Source organism: Tribolium castaneum, chromosome 1 (genome assembly GCF_031307605.1).
Source record: "Tribolium castaneum strain GA2 chromosome 1, icTriCast1.1, whole genome shotgun sequence".
In the NCBI taxonomy this organism is placed as follows: domain Eukaryota; kingdom Metazoa; phylum Arthropoda; class Insecta; order Coleoptera; family Tenebrionidae; genus Tribolium; species Tribolium castaneum.
In genome coordinates, this window is record NC_087394.1 from 13,144,878 (window position 1) to 13,159,710 (window position 14,833).

Below are 14,833 nucleotides of genomic sequence, written 5' to 3' on the forward strand. Positions count from 1 at the left end.
CAAGTAAGAATGTCTAAATTTATTTTGGCTCCATGTCTAAAAATATTCTAAACACAGCTATAGTTAAATATAGACATTTTTCACAGTGCTACTTTACGAAATTTTACTGCTGTGTGTGGATCGTATTCATGTCGGAAAATTATCGGTAAAAATAGGTAGGTATTATTCATTTTTCCCAAATTTCATACAGTGTGTTGGTAAAAACACGTTCAAGCAGCAACGTGGTAAGCTCGCTTTTCCCCAACTTTGCACCCCAGTGTTGGCACGCACCCCAATTGCGGCATGAATTTTTGAGCCAGATTCATATCATGTAAATAAAATTAAATCGATATTTGCAGCGGAAGGCCGCACTGAGTCAGGGACATTTGGCCCTGCGTTTCTCATTTTTCTCACGTTGCCTGAACTTTTTGCTGCATTTTGTGTTAATTTTAAATAATTAGCGCACGATTGATGTTTTTAGGCAAAAGTAAGGCCCCAGAATGGCGGAGGCCGAAGGGGGCTCCGAACAGGATGATGTTTCATTCTTGCGAACGGTGAGTCTTGAGGTTAGTAAACAAATTGTTGCATGTTTATGGGATTTTAGGAAGATATGGTGTGTCTCTCCTGCACCGCGACAGGGGAGCGTGTGTGCTTGGCTGCGGAGGGGTTCGGTAATCGACACTGCTTTTTAGAAAATATTGCAGACAAGGTACAATTTCACACGTGATATATTTTTTTTGTTTAATAAATTTCCTTTGGTAGAATATACCTCCAGATCTTTCGCAATGTGTGTTCGTTATAGAACAGGCATTGTCTGTGCGTGCTTTACAAGAGTTGGTCACTGCAGCTGGCAATGAAACTGTAAGTTTGAATTCAGTTTGCAGTTTTTTTACTTGTTTTTAAACTGCATCATACCATGTGAAAAATAATGACTAAAACGTGGTAATTTGTCCAAAGTTTAATAATAGTGGAGAACGTTATTTATGCTTTGGCTAGTCCAATTTGGCAAGAATCTCGTAGTAAATTTTAATGATTCAATTCCAATAATTATAGAAAAATCTGGAAACTGTGTTGTCACGAAAATTCTCACCGATCTTTTGTGAAAGCGTGCATAATTTTTTTTGCATGGTATGAACATAAAACATACGAGTGTGGCAAAACTGTATTTTTTGGAGATTCTTTTACAGAATAATTGACAAAGCTTTGAAACACTTAAATTATTAGGGTGAAACTATGGAGGAATATAACTTAAGAGACGAATCGAGATACAAAATACAGGTTTTTCTGAACCCCAAAAAAATAGTACCGCAGAGTAACAATGCGGGTGTTACGTCGTCTCGGCGATAAATTGTTTTAAATTAATTTAAATCCAACCAATTCACCTATTACTTGGAAAAAAATGCAGAAATGTTGAGCGTTGTACTCTTAACATACTGGGAAATACTGGCGACTTAAATTTTTATAAGAAACATGACAAAAAATTATTTAAAATTTGCGCTTCGTCCCGTATTTTTTTAAATGTTGAGAATACAGTTAAAGATGCAATGTTAGAAAGGAAGTTGCAAAGAATTAATTTTTTTTAAAAAAAGTCTGCCAAAGACGTTCAAAGACTTTTGTAGGATTTAATTCGCTATAACTTTATTTACTTTAACCGTATTCGCAGCACACATTTTTATTTATTTATTTTTATATTTGTTGTGAAAATTTTAGTCGACAGTTTTTCTCAGCTTATTAAAACTAATATTGTTCAGCGTATTTATTTCCGAGTCTTTTCTGAACTGGTGTATTATTTAAATTAATAAATTGAAACAGTTTGTAAGGACTAAACGCTCGAAGCGCCCTTATTTTTATTTTTGAGTGCAAAAAATCGAATTTTTCGTGTACTGAATAGAAACTAATAACATTGTTTAACCCAAAATAATTAAGAAAAGTGGGTCTTTTTTTGTTAGCAACACTTTTTTTTAATAATTATAGAATTATTCATTTTTGTGTACTTTTTCCACATTCTTTTCATTTCTCCATTTACAAAACTAAATTTTTTCATATTGTGCCTTAGACTTGTAGGTAGTATACCTGACCCCGCTTCTGCTACCAATTGCAGAATATCTTCATTATTTTCGCTTTGATGCATTTTACATGAAACCTTTTTCGAAAATTATTTGTTTACTTGGTTGTGATATTTTATCACTAAGGAAATAAATTCTTGACACGGATAACTTTGTTAGTAGGAACAAAACAATTTCTATTTTTAAAATCATAATTTCTATTCGTTTAGCTGTAATAACTTAAAGTTATTACAGTTATAACTTTATATGTTTTTAAAAGAAAGCTAAAAGATTTTTTAATTGTGAATTGTGTCTATGACTTTGATGAATATTTTCGCTGTAATTTTAGTGACTTGTAAGTTTGTTTTTTTTAGTTTTGTACGTTTCTTATTTTATTGACTTGTATTATGACACTGTTTTTAAATACCAATAAAACTATTTCTATTCTATTTAAAAAGTAGTATTTTTCAAATAGGAATCATAGTTGGCTATGACATTTTCGAAAAGCTTATTTTTTCTGAACTAAAAACAATATAAATACTGTTTGACATTTTTATATACTTTTGGTAATAATATATTTAAAATATTAGAAAGTAGTTGGCAATGGAAAAATTATTTAACATAAAAGGTGCAAAGAATCTAGAAATTTCGTGAACGGTTATTAAAGTAAAAAAAAATAATTATAAAAATAAGCTATGTTAAAGTTATTTTCAACAGAACAAATATACGATTGTCGCAGATTTTAATTACTTAAAACATTTGCAGAAAATTAAAAAACTGATACAAATTGAAAATCTTTTGATGACACTTTTTAATGATTTAGTGAACTGCAGTGGAGGAAACGTTGACTGTTTCACTCTGTTTTCACTCATTAGAAAACTATCACCACTTTTTTTTACTTGTTAAATAATCTACTATATGTATTTTGTATCTCGTTTCAGCTCCTAGAACTAAAGTTCAATGTAATCCGAGTTTTTCCTCTCTAATAATAACATGAATGTCAGGAAAAATACCGGAAATAAATTTCATTTCAAACTTTTAGGAAAAAAAGTAGCAATTTTAGCAAATATTTGCGTACGGAGGTTTTTTTTATTAAAAAAAGGTCACAAATTCACAAGGTGAGTCTGTTTTAAACATATTTTTACCTTATGTTAAAAACTAATAATCACACAGAATTCAGCATTTGTTATTAAATTATGCTTAATATTTTTTTATCTGTGTTTTCAGTCCTACTCAAAAATCATTCTAAAACAATGTTGTTTTGTAGAAAAAATACAGGCTTCTCAAAAACTGGCTCACCTGGTTGAAAAACATGTGTATATTAGGGGAAAAATCTTTAAAAAATTCCTAAAATCGTATTTTAAAAAATCTGGCGCTACAAATTTATTTTGATAACTTCATTTCTTTTGATAATTCTTTATTTTTCATTATTTTTTTATGTTTACACTAAATAATTGTTCCCTAATACAGTGGTAAATAATTATTTTTAAATAATTAAAATTAAGTCGATAAAATTTGTCGTTAGAAGGTTTTTTGAATTAAGAAAATATTAAATTAATAAAAAAATCAAAATTTGTAGATGTGCCACCACAGTATTTTTTCACGAGTCATTATTTATCAATAACTTTATTACTAGATTTTTATTATTTTTACCTTTCAGTGTAAACATTTCTTTATCACCTACCATAAAGTTAATTTACCTCTGCCGTTTTGTCAATAATTTGAAGGTACACCCTAATTTTTATCATTCTAGTTCAGCGCTTCTCAAAATTTTGGACATTAATTTCATAACGATTTTTTGGAAAAACTACACATTTTCGATATACAAAAATTTTACGTAATCGATTCGTTTTGCCATTCACTTCTTCAAATTTTTGCTAAATTATTTCCTCACAGGCACAAAACATTATTTAAATTTTCTTTATTTTAGAAGCATCCATGGTTTCAGAAGTAATTAAATTTCGATTAATCAATATTTTAATATTTTTCATTATATTAATATTAATATATTCAATTAATTTTGATTATTGTAGAAAAAATTTGAAAAAATCACATGTATAGAAAAAATACAAAGTGTTTATTTGTAAACGCTGACTTCTGAGTGGTTAATAGTTTGTGAGATACAGCTAAAAGTACTTTTAGCAAACTCACCTTGTATGTTAGACTAATCCAATGACAAGAAAATAATCTAATTATGTGAGAAAAATATTACCAATTTCAAGTAAATTTCTCAAACCTTTTAATTCAGTTTTGCCGCACTGGTTTATTTAAATGTGTTCTACTATTTTCTTCTATCATATGTTTCTACATTACTATTTGTGCAAAAGCAATAATTATTATACCATATGGTTCCAAATTAATTCGATAAAAAGAGACTATGAACTAAAGACGTGTGTCGTCAGAAATATTAATTTGACATTTATCAATTTTTAAAGACAACTTAAAATTTTGTGGTCAAAGATACAACGTAATTATCATTTTATGGCGTCTGATGAGTTGTCTGTCCAGGGCTGTGACGTAGGTTTGACCATTGATGAGTCCATTTTTCTCTCTCATCGAATTGATTTCGAATTATTTGGTAGAAAAGCAATTTTTTTGAAGCTGTTTTTATTTTAAAAACTGTTGAAACTGATTCTTTAATTGATTTTCTTCTAGTAACCATTAAAACATCGTTAAGTCTTATTGAGTTCGAGTTAGAAAAGGGTAAATAAACATAGTTTTATACATATAAATTGATCATTGATCTTAATTATTTTCATGACTCATACCTGTTACACAAAGTTTCTGTAATTTTTGGTAACAGGAATTTTTTAATGTCCTTTGCAGAACTCGAAAACTAAAAATATTTTTTTTTTTTAATAAACCACATTTTTATAGTAGGTATATCTCATGCCATTTCTATCGCCACACTGACAACGTTGTAAATTTTTTTTTGTACTTATAGCTTTTAGATAGCTATTAGCTATTTCAAAACTATAAAAACGCCAACGTTGCATTTTCTCTCAAAATTGGCTCTTATAAATTATTCATGCATTTCAAAAAAATAATAGCTAATGTAATTTGTAGTTTCAATGAGAGATCTAATCATTAATAACTATTTTACAATTTTATTAATGTTATTTAAAAAAATATTTTGGTAAATTGCAACGTTGGCGTTTTTATAGTTTAGAAAAAGTTAGTATTTCCCACACTCTTCAGCATGTGGGAAACGGACTTTCCCGCACTGCGGTGTTTTTTTAGTTTGCAAGAATGGCTAGGGACATTTAATAAGTTGGTATCGCTATCGTTGAGATGGAGACGGATATTTTTTTACGATAAGTGACAGTTCTTGTGAAATTTTTGATTTTTTGTTCTATTACCAACCCATCAGCAAAAAACACTAAATTATAAAAAAAATTAGTTTTTTTTCTTGAGAGATTCGTTACAAAAATTATTGTACCTAACTTGGAAAGCAGTTACCCACATTCGCACTTTATGCAGCACTCGCTGCGCTTGTGTAGCAAACAAAGTGTTCATGTGGTAAATTGCACTTTCCAAACTCGTTAGGTAAATAACTATTCTTGTAAAATAGGTCATTTCTGCGTAAAAGCAGAATTTGTATTACAATTTAATTCTGTGGAGAAATTAATACCCAAAAGTTTAATATTCAATATTTTCATATACAAAAACATTCTGAAAAATTATAAAAAATTCACACGATATATTTTATATCATTCGTTAAATTAGCTTCTTCAAAAAATAAAAATCGTTTAAGCACTAGTGCCTTAAATATGTATGTTCGCTAATATCTCTCGCAGACTAGTGTATCGTTAGTTTGTTTACCCTTTTGATGCTATGGCATATAATATGGTAAATCTCAAAGAAAGGATAGTTCTTTAAAATAAAAGCAGCGTGATAAAATTTAGAAAAAATATACAGGATGAATTAATTAGTGTTTTTTATTTTTGAAATTTCTTTCGATACAACCAAAAATATTGAATCCAGGTCAAGACAAAGGATAATACTCTGAACAATTCATCCGTGGATTAATTTTATAATTTTATAACAATAATTTGGTCAAATGGAAGTATTGGTTGCATCTAAGAAAATTTCAGAAATAACCATAATTGGCTCACCCTGTAATAATTTATGCAATCTTAGTTGTTTAACTTTCTGCTGTTTTTATACTTAAATGTGGTAATAATACATGTTTTGAATGAACTGCAAGACAAATCTTGTGCCTACATTTTTCATAGCATAAAAGGTCATAATTCTTCCAGAAATCCGCCAATGTTTCTGAAGAATTGTCAGTGATCGTTTTGTGTCACGTGTTAACGTCCTCTGTTTCCAAAATTGTTTGTCATAATAAAAAATGTTAATAAAAATCTGCATCGTACTAACTTTTCTTCCAATTTTTTTAAACATTGCTTTTTTCAAAGTTAGTACGCTTGCATTTCTATTTTTAACACGCACTACTTTGTTTTTTGTTACAAGATCATTTTCATTGTAACCTTTGTGTAAAATCCTGATTTATTCCTATGTTTCACCTGCTTGATTTTTGCTTTTCAGGGCCAGGAAAACCTAGTAAGTAAAATTAATTTGTCTATTAAATCAGAATTAACAATAATTGGGAGATGTTGACTAACACAATATTGGACACCAACGATTAGTTTGCTTAGTACGCTACACCATTTTAATTTATCGTAATGTTTTATTTTTCATTGGATAAATGTTTTAATTTGGTGTTTTGTAGTATCCAGTTTACTAAACTATTATGGCCTTTTATCCACTGTTGCAGTAGACATTTCTAACCCGGATTAGAGTGGTAGTTCGAACCGACATACTAAATCTTAAACTGTACTTAAAAATTCAAAACGACAATCTAAACAAACGCGCGGTAGTGTTCCGTTGTGATTTTCTCTCACACAAATATTGCTTACTCCCTTCTAGGGTAAAGGTACAGGATCTGGACACCGCACCCTTTTGTATGGTAATGCCATCCTTTTACGCCATCAAAACAGTGATATGGTAAATTGTTTGCACATATTTTAGCAAAGTTTTACGCAAAAGTGAATTTTCAGTACTTGGCTTGTTTGTCGACAAGTTCAAGTAACGATAAACTTGCTTTTGATGTCGGGTTGCAAGAACATAGCCAAGGCGAAGCCTGCTGGTGGACGGTTCATCCCGCCAGTAAACAGAGGTAATTTTTCTGTGAGAATTATTTTGACGTTCTTAGGCTAATGGATTGTAAAAGGATTTGATGATTATAGAACTTCTTTAGATGGTTTAAATAAAAATTGAAACATTTATACTACGAAAAATACTACCAAATATTTTAAATATATTTTTCACCAAAAATATATAAAAATTTAAAATTCTATTTATACAAGCTGTCTCAGCTAAGACTTTCGAGCCTTATACCTCAGATATTTGTCAACGAATTTTTATGAAATTTAAAATGTAGATATTTTAGAAGATACAGATTAAAATCCTGTTATTGCAACAACTCAAGTCTTAAAAACGTAATTTTAACATGCCTTTTTAAAATGTTAAGCCTTTTAAGATTTATATTAAAAAATTGATCATCAGTGAAAAATGCTGTTAGAAAAAACTCGTTCGTGGAAGACGTCTGTTTCGTGAGAAAAATGAGAAACAAACTGTTAAACGTGGGTACAGATGCAAAAGCGTAGATCTCTATGAGACAAATGAGCATTACCATTGAATTTTGGTCATTCCTACTCCCAGAAACGTAACTGTTACGCAAGGGACATTTCACAATTATCTCTCACTTATAGAAAATTAAAAAACAATATTTTTGACTTACTTTTGGTACTGGATGCTTTAATTCTTTCAAAAAGGACTAATAGACTGAACAACAACTGAAAAATTCTAAACACTTGAACATTCAGGACTTTGGAAATGTTTCGTACACTGCTGACTGGATTCTCTTCAAAAGCTTGAATTACAGACCCAACTATTGCTTCGTTTCCAGTGACGTATTTTGTTCTCACTCGATTTAGTTCAGGTACGCTTCCTGTGTCTTCAAATTATTGACGATTCTTTGAACTTTAAATTTCATAGATAACATTTCACAAAAAGTCCAACGACACTTTCCATAGGCGAATATTGATTCCTTTTTCAACAACACAGAAATTTCAGCCACTGTTGTTGGTTTTTAAAGTAATTTCACCAAGTGAAAACAATTTTACTTTTCTGACAGCGTGCACACTTTTGACAGTTTTTTCAGTGGTACACAAAGTGCCGCATAGAAATGCTTCATCAATTGTTTCAAAATGTGACTGCCCAAATTACTATCAAAATTTGGATTAAGTTTTTAACAACAAAATTTAATTTTTTTCTTGGATCAGCCGAGCGATTTGGTCAATTTTTTGTGTGGCTATTTATTTTTTGTGGTTTAATGATCCAACGATAATTTCTCTTAATTTTAAATAAAAAGATGTGTTTCAAAATTTCATTTTTTAATTTGAGGTCATTTTTTTGCCCTTAATTGAAAGACCACCTCCTAAAATATGTGCATTTTAAATTTCATAACAATCGGTTGACAAATAACTGAGATATTAAACAAAGTCTTAGCTGAGACAGCCTGTATATTTTTTAGATAAGAAAAAAAAAATTTCGAAAATGTCATAGCCAACCATAATTACTACTCAAAAGTATAAAGCTATAAACAGCATTATTAAATGTTTTGTAAAAAAGTGCCTGTACAATGTCCTTGTTTCAAATGGGTAGTATCTTTTATAATAAGGACGTTAAAAATTTGATGACTAATTAAGTGTCTAACTACTATAATGTTCCCAATGTTATTACTTTGTTATAATATTAAGAATTCGTAAATTTTACTAAGTTATATGAATCATTTCGGAAGTTTTTTTTTGTAGTGTGTTTCTTTATCAAGAATTTTAACATCATCAAAGCCAAATTTATGTTTTGTTTCTTTGACATGGTAAGCTAATAAGGTTGTTAGATTAGCTTTACCTACATTTTTTTAATTTTTAAGTATTTTTTTTGTTGCTTTGTTTTTTATTTTAGTTAGCGGAAACGTCATCTTCTGCAACTTAAACAAATACCTGTTGAAAAAATCAACAGTTAATGTCTTATGATGTACAGAACAATTAAAAAACTTGCAAATACGTCAATAAATTAAATTCGACATCCTAGGAAACCAAAGAGCAACATCGATACCCTAGTTAAGGAAAACAAATTAATAAAATATGATATAAAAATGTTGTTTTAAAAAACTACCTGACTTTATTTTTGCGCTGAACTGAACGTCTTTTGTGACCATACGAGAGTTGGTCCGACACTTTTGAATCACCCTATATAAATTTGATTACAAATTTTATAACTAGTAATATGATCAACAATTAGCTGTTTCAAAACTATAAAAACGCCAACGTCAACATTTTACTAAATTATTTTCTTAAATAAGATTGATAAACTTTTAAAATATAGGCTGTTTGTGGATTGCGTTCACGAATTTTAATCATTAATAGACCTCGTCAAATGAAACAACTTTTCTCTCTCCAATTTTTGCACTAAACATGTAATTTCTGAGTTAAAATTAAAAATAAGTTGAGGCTGAAAACTCGTCTCCGCCTATGTCTAGATACGGTATTTCCATTCATTCAAACAAAACAAAAACTATGGAACGTAAACAGCGTAAAGACAATAAACTTATCAGTGTCAATTAGTGGGTCAGTAGTACCATTATAAAAATTTCCTAAAATGTTGACCTTCGGTCGCAATGCACGCTTGAACTGAAATAATACGGTTCAGAGACGACAAATTTCAAAATTAAACCAAAAACCGCCCCCTAAGTTGTTTTTTTATGGGGATGAAATTATCAATAAATTATCACATTCGTCCTAAAACTTAAAAAAAATTCGATTCAGATACAATTTTAAAATTAAACCAAAAACCACCCCCAATTTTTTTGATGGGGATGAAATTACCAACAGAACATCACATGCATCCTACAATTTTAAAAAATTCGGTTCATATACGACAATTTAAAAATGAAACCAAAAACCATCCCATAAATTATTTTTTATGAGGATGAAATTACCAATAGAACATCACATTTATCCTAAAATTAAAAAAAATCGGTTCATGTACAACTTTAGATTAAATGAAAAATGCCAATATTGAGTATTTCTCGAAATCATTCACTCATGGGAACTGGATGGCACACGTGTGGATGTGAAGTCAGACAAGAACTGAGGTATAGAAATTCGATGAATTTAAATCTCATCGTTTTTACAGCAAAATTTTCTCAGAAAAGTACAGGACCTGTAATTAACTAACAAACTTCAAATTTTAATATCACATTCAGGAAACCTTAAATTAATTCCTTTGATCATTTTCTTTGTAAAAATAAATAACTTGAAAGGTAAAATATTATTACCAAGATGAGCAATTTTTTCTGTATTTCCAATTTTTTTTAGCGAAACCTTAAAAAATTTTAAAGCATTTTTTGTTCAAGGACCTTTAATCGTAATAAGTTTTATCATATACAGGGATGTTTTTATTAATATACATATCCCTATGTATACAGTTGAAAAAACCGGGTCAATTCATTGTTACTATGACGATTACAATTAGGCTGTAAAGGGCTGTAGCTCTAGGTGGAGGCAACCAATATTACAAAAACTTTAATATCCAAAAACATAAACTTTGCAAAACAACAAAATAAATGTAAATAAACGTCGCATCAAACAAAAGAAAATATTAAATAATCAAAGAAAGTGCTAAAAAGGCACTTCCAAACAATAGCTGTAGTCTGATACTTTGACCAGTTTGGCCCGAATAATATTTTTCTTTTTTCTACATTCTACAACATTTACTATCAAGTATGAGTTTATCTACGAAATTTCTAGCCACCATAAAATTTTTACAGCAGTCTCTAATTATTTCAACGAGTGCGGTTTAAATTTGCTAGATCTTAAGCGGCTCAGTTCTATGGCACTTGAGGCTACTATCTGGCTTTATTTCAGGCAAAAATTTGACCTTAGGGGTGTTGTTTGCCTAAAACTTGTCAGTCAGGACAAGCAATTTATATACAGGGTGTATCAAAAATACGTTGTCTTAATTTTAACAGGTAACAGAGCTCAACAAATAAAACATCTTTTCTATTTGTAATTTATTAATAAAAAAATTCGGAAATTTATTTAAAATTTGGAAAAAGATAACATAGTGAAACGTGTACCCGGCCTATGGGTACAAAAATAAAAGAACCGCACTATTTTCACTTAACTTGTTAACTTTGATTTTTTATTCAAACCCTCTAAAGGAAGTGGTCCTAAGTCGTCAAAAAATTATTACAAGTAATTTTTTTTTCAAAAATTTTTTTTGGTAAAAAGTATCGCCAAAATTATTTACACAAAATTATTGTCCCTGTAATAAATGAAATTTTGGGTAAAAAACAAATAAATACTTTAGGTCTGAAGGTGAAAAGGTGCGTGTTGGAGACGATTTGATCTTGGTATCAGTCGCTACAGAACGATACTTGGTGAGGTCTTTTTTTTTCGTTATCACAAAATATTTTTCGTATCACCTTCTAGCACACGACGAAAGAAAACGAAATTTCGATCGTAAACGCCAGTTTCCACGTAACCCATTGGTCTGTACAACCATATGGGACTGGAATCTCGCGAATGAAATATGTGGGGTATGTTTTCGGCGGAGATGTTCTCAGATTTTTCCACGGAGGCGACGAGTGCCTGACCATACCGTCCACATGGAGCATAGATGCGAAGCATGTCACACATGTGTTATTAATTATTCGCTCTAAATGTACTTTTTTAGTATTGTAATTTACGAAGGCGGGAGCGTAATGTCGCAAGCCCGCTCTTTGTGGAGATTAGAACTGGCGAGGACAAAATGGGCCGGAGGTTTTATAAATTGGTCGCATCCAATGCGGATAAGACATATTACAACTGGAAGATATCTTGCTGTTAATGAAAATAATGAGTTGTATCTGGTTAGTAGAGAAGAGGCAAATACTGCGACCACAGCTTTCTGTCTTCGGCAAGAAAAGGACGATCAGAAAGTTGTGCTTGAAGACAAGGATTTGGAAGTTATTGGGTCACCGATTATCAAGTATGGTGACTCCACGGTTATTGTACAACATTCAGAAACTGGACTGTGGCTTTCGTACAAGGTGAGTTGCCAAATAAATTTAAAAAACCCAACAATTATTTAAATACAATGTGTTCAAAAATGGTTGTTCATCGAGTTGACTATGGAATTCAAATTTAATGTGCCGTTTTTTCCAAATTTTTCGGCGAAGTTTTTTCAAGGGTATGGTTTGTCTTAATCTCTGTTATATTTCTGCGATTTTTGTCGTGTATTTTTTTGAACACAATGTACAGTTACTATAAAAAATTAATTCTTCAGTTAAAGACTAAAAAGATTTTATGAGAATATTTTTCAAATTTAACAAATTATTTGTACAAAAAAATTCCTCCTAGTTTTTTGAAATTTTGAAAATGAAAAGACGTAGAAAGTTGTTATTTATTTCGCATTAATAAATAAATTATTTTTCTCGGTCTACTCTGACAACTTGTGAATTTGCAATTCAAAAAAAAATATTATAAAGTTTTTGAAAGTAATGGAGTGTTATACTAAAAAATTAAAATTTTTATATGGATATCCAACAGCAAAATAGGCGACCCATATTTTTTTATTTTAACCAAAGATCTACCGTTTTTGAGAAAAAAAAGGTGAAAATTCCTGGTCTGGCGTCAGCAATGTTTCTTTTTGAATCAGCCAGTCACAGAACTAGAGATAGAAAACTTCCTAACAAATATGGCTTGAAAGATGTACGTCTTTTCTTTATTTTTGCCTCTGTTGTTTTACATACGACTTCAGATGTGCTGCAGGAGCAGTCATTTTACCAAAACACAAACTCCTGCAAAATATTGGCACACAACACAGTCACAATCGGCAACGCAGGGTTTTGACATTTGTATTTGACGTTTACCAACCCAAACGTAGGTCGTAGCGTTAATTCGGAAGTAAAATTACCGTTGGGGGCGCCACTGAGCTAGGTCGAAAACAGTAACCATAAATGGCGGGAAAATGTTTATTCAGATATTTTGAGCGTTGTACGAATTTTGGGGCTTCACAATTATTACATTGCCTACGCGGAATGATTATTTCATCTTTGATGCAAGAAACTTATGTTGACAAATGAGAGATGACGAGGAAAACACGAATAACGAATGACTGGTTCACTTTCTTTATTGAAAAATTATTACAAAGACATTGAAAAGCCTACCTTTTGGCATAATTTAAGTTTAAATGTATCAGGAGTTGTTAATCTTTATTGTAGTTTTGTAGATTTACCGAAACATTCCATGATTTTTTCAGTGGAAAAATTCTAACCTAAAATTCACACACTTCACTAATTTATTGGTTTTTTGAGCCCAACATGTGTTCGTTGTGATCCATTACTTATAGTCTTTAATTAGACAACTGTTTGATAACACTTTGTAATCAAAATTTAAATCTTTTTAACTTTTTATCCACTTTCAAGTTCCAACAATAAACACTTTATACCACGAAAAACCACAGAATCAAAGTCAAAGCTAGTATTTACCACCACGTACTTTTAAAGTGATTTTTTCTAATGTAAGTAATTAACACTATACACGCAAAATTGTTGAACAATTCATTAAATGTCAGTTAAATGTGGAATTACGAAATTTCTTTACTGTTTTCGACATAGTTCAAAAGTCATCACCAGAGGGCGTTTAGTTATTTTATTTCCGAATTGTATGGAGTGAAAGACTGACGAATCATTAGTCGAGACATTGCTTACGTCACAGCACAAATTTTCTATAATTACTAAAAAAGTACCGATTTAAAAACACTCAAACCGATATTACTAGACATCATTTTGTGTCTACTTTCAGAATCTGTAATTTCCAAAAACTTTTACTTTCGAGTATAACACTCCATTGTCTTAATTGCCATCGAAAATCAAATTTTAACATATATTGGTCTTCATAATTTTAGTAATTTAAAATGAAAATAAAATGACTTCTGCTATTAATCAGTAGAGACTCGCTAAAATCTGTGGATTAAATTACCATTAAAAAATACCACAAAATAGATGTTCTTTCAGCCTTATTTAGTCTCGAAGTCGATTCTACGTTATTTGACTTATTTGTAATAGCAGTAACTATCTCGTTGGAAATTTTTCGACTTTTTACTGTAAATTTCGCAAAATAAGTAACTTTTTTGCATGAAATAACATACTTTTGTGACTTGATTAGATGAGTCTTTTATAAAAATGTTTCTTAAAAAAGTCTAAATAGGTCAAAAAGAACCTTAATTTCGACCTAATTTGTTCATTTTTTTTAAATTTTGGAAATTGGAATCTCGCTTAGAAGTAAAACAAATTTAATTAAAAAAGGCTAAAATAATTTTGACCTTCGATTTATGATCTTGTGGTCCATTCTACTAAACTTGAGTAAAACAAGTTAATTTTTGGTTACACTAACGAGCTTAAACGCTCAAAAAAGGTAAATAACATTCAATAACATTCTCATAATTTGTGGTGAAAGTGTTTAAAATCAACGAGTTTTTGTCGAAACCAACGCAGTAGGCGAAAATAATGTCAAACGCTACTTTGTGAATTTTTTAAATTTCCAGCGAATTTATGTAAAATAGCTTAGTTTTAAGCTGGAAAATATAATTTGTTTGAAAATGGTCGCTTTCGATTTTAACTGGTAATTTTTGGGTCTATTTGAGCAAAATTTTACGAGAACAGTGTATTGCTAATTTAAAAATGTCCTCAAGCATTG

The 14,833-nt window shown here is 30.2% G+C and overlaps 1 protein-coding gene and 1 long non-coding RNA gene across 7 annotated transcripts in view; one reads left to right on the forward strand and one right to left on the reverse strand.

Annotated features, from left to right (window-relative positions):
- LOC135265282 (uncharacterized) overlaps positions 1 to 14,833 on the reverse strand; it is a 362,501-nt gene that overhangs the window by 136,677 nt on the left and 210,991 nt on the right. The window lies entirely within an intron of this gene.
- The window catches only part of RyR (Ryanodine receptor), a 109,275-nt gene continuing 94,460 nt past the window's right edge, over positions 19 to 14,833 (forward strand). For 3 of the 6 annotated variants that reach the window (XM_064356545.1, XM_064356535.1, XM_064356596.1), the window contains exons 1-10: positions 19 to 155; positions 461 to 533; positions 584 to 688; positions 742 to 840; positions 6,573 to 6,587; positions 6,954 to 7,031; positions 7,085 to 7,203; positions 11,463 to 11,532; positions 11,585 to 11,778; positions 11,829 to 12,183. In XM_064356545.1, the coding sequence (XP_064212615.1) occupies positions 480 to 533; positions 584 to 688; positions 742 to 840; positions 6,573 to 6,587; positions 6,954 to 7,031; positions 7,085 to 7,203; positions 11,463 to 11,532; positions 11,585 to 11,778; positions 11,829 to 12,183 (1,089 nt within the window). In that variant the 5' untranslated portion in view covers positions 19 to 155; positions 461 to 479. 6 annotated transcript variants of the gene reach the window in all.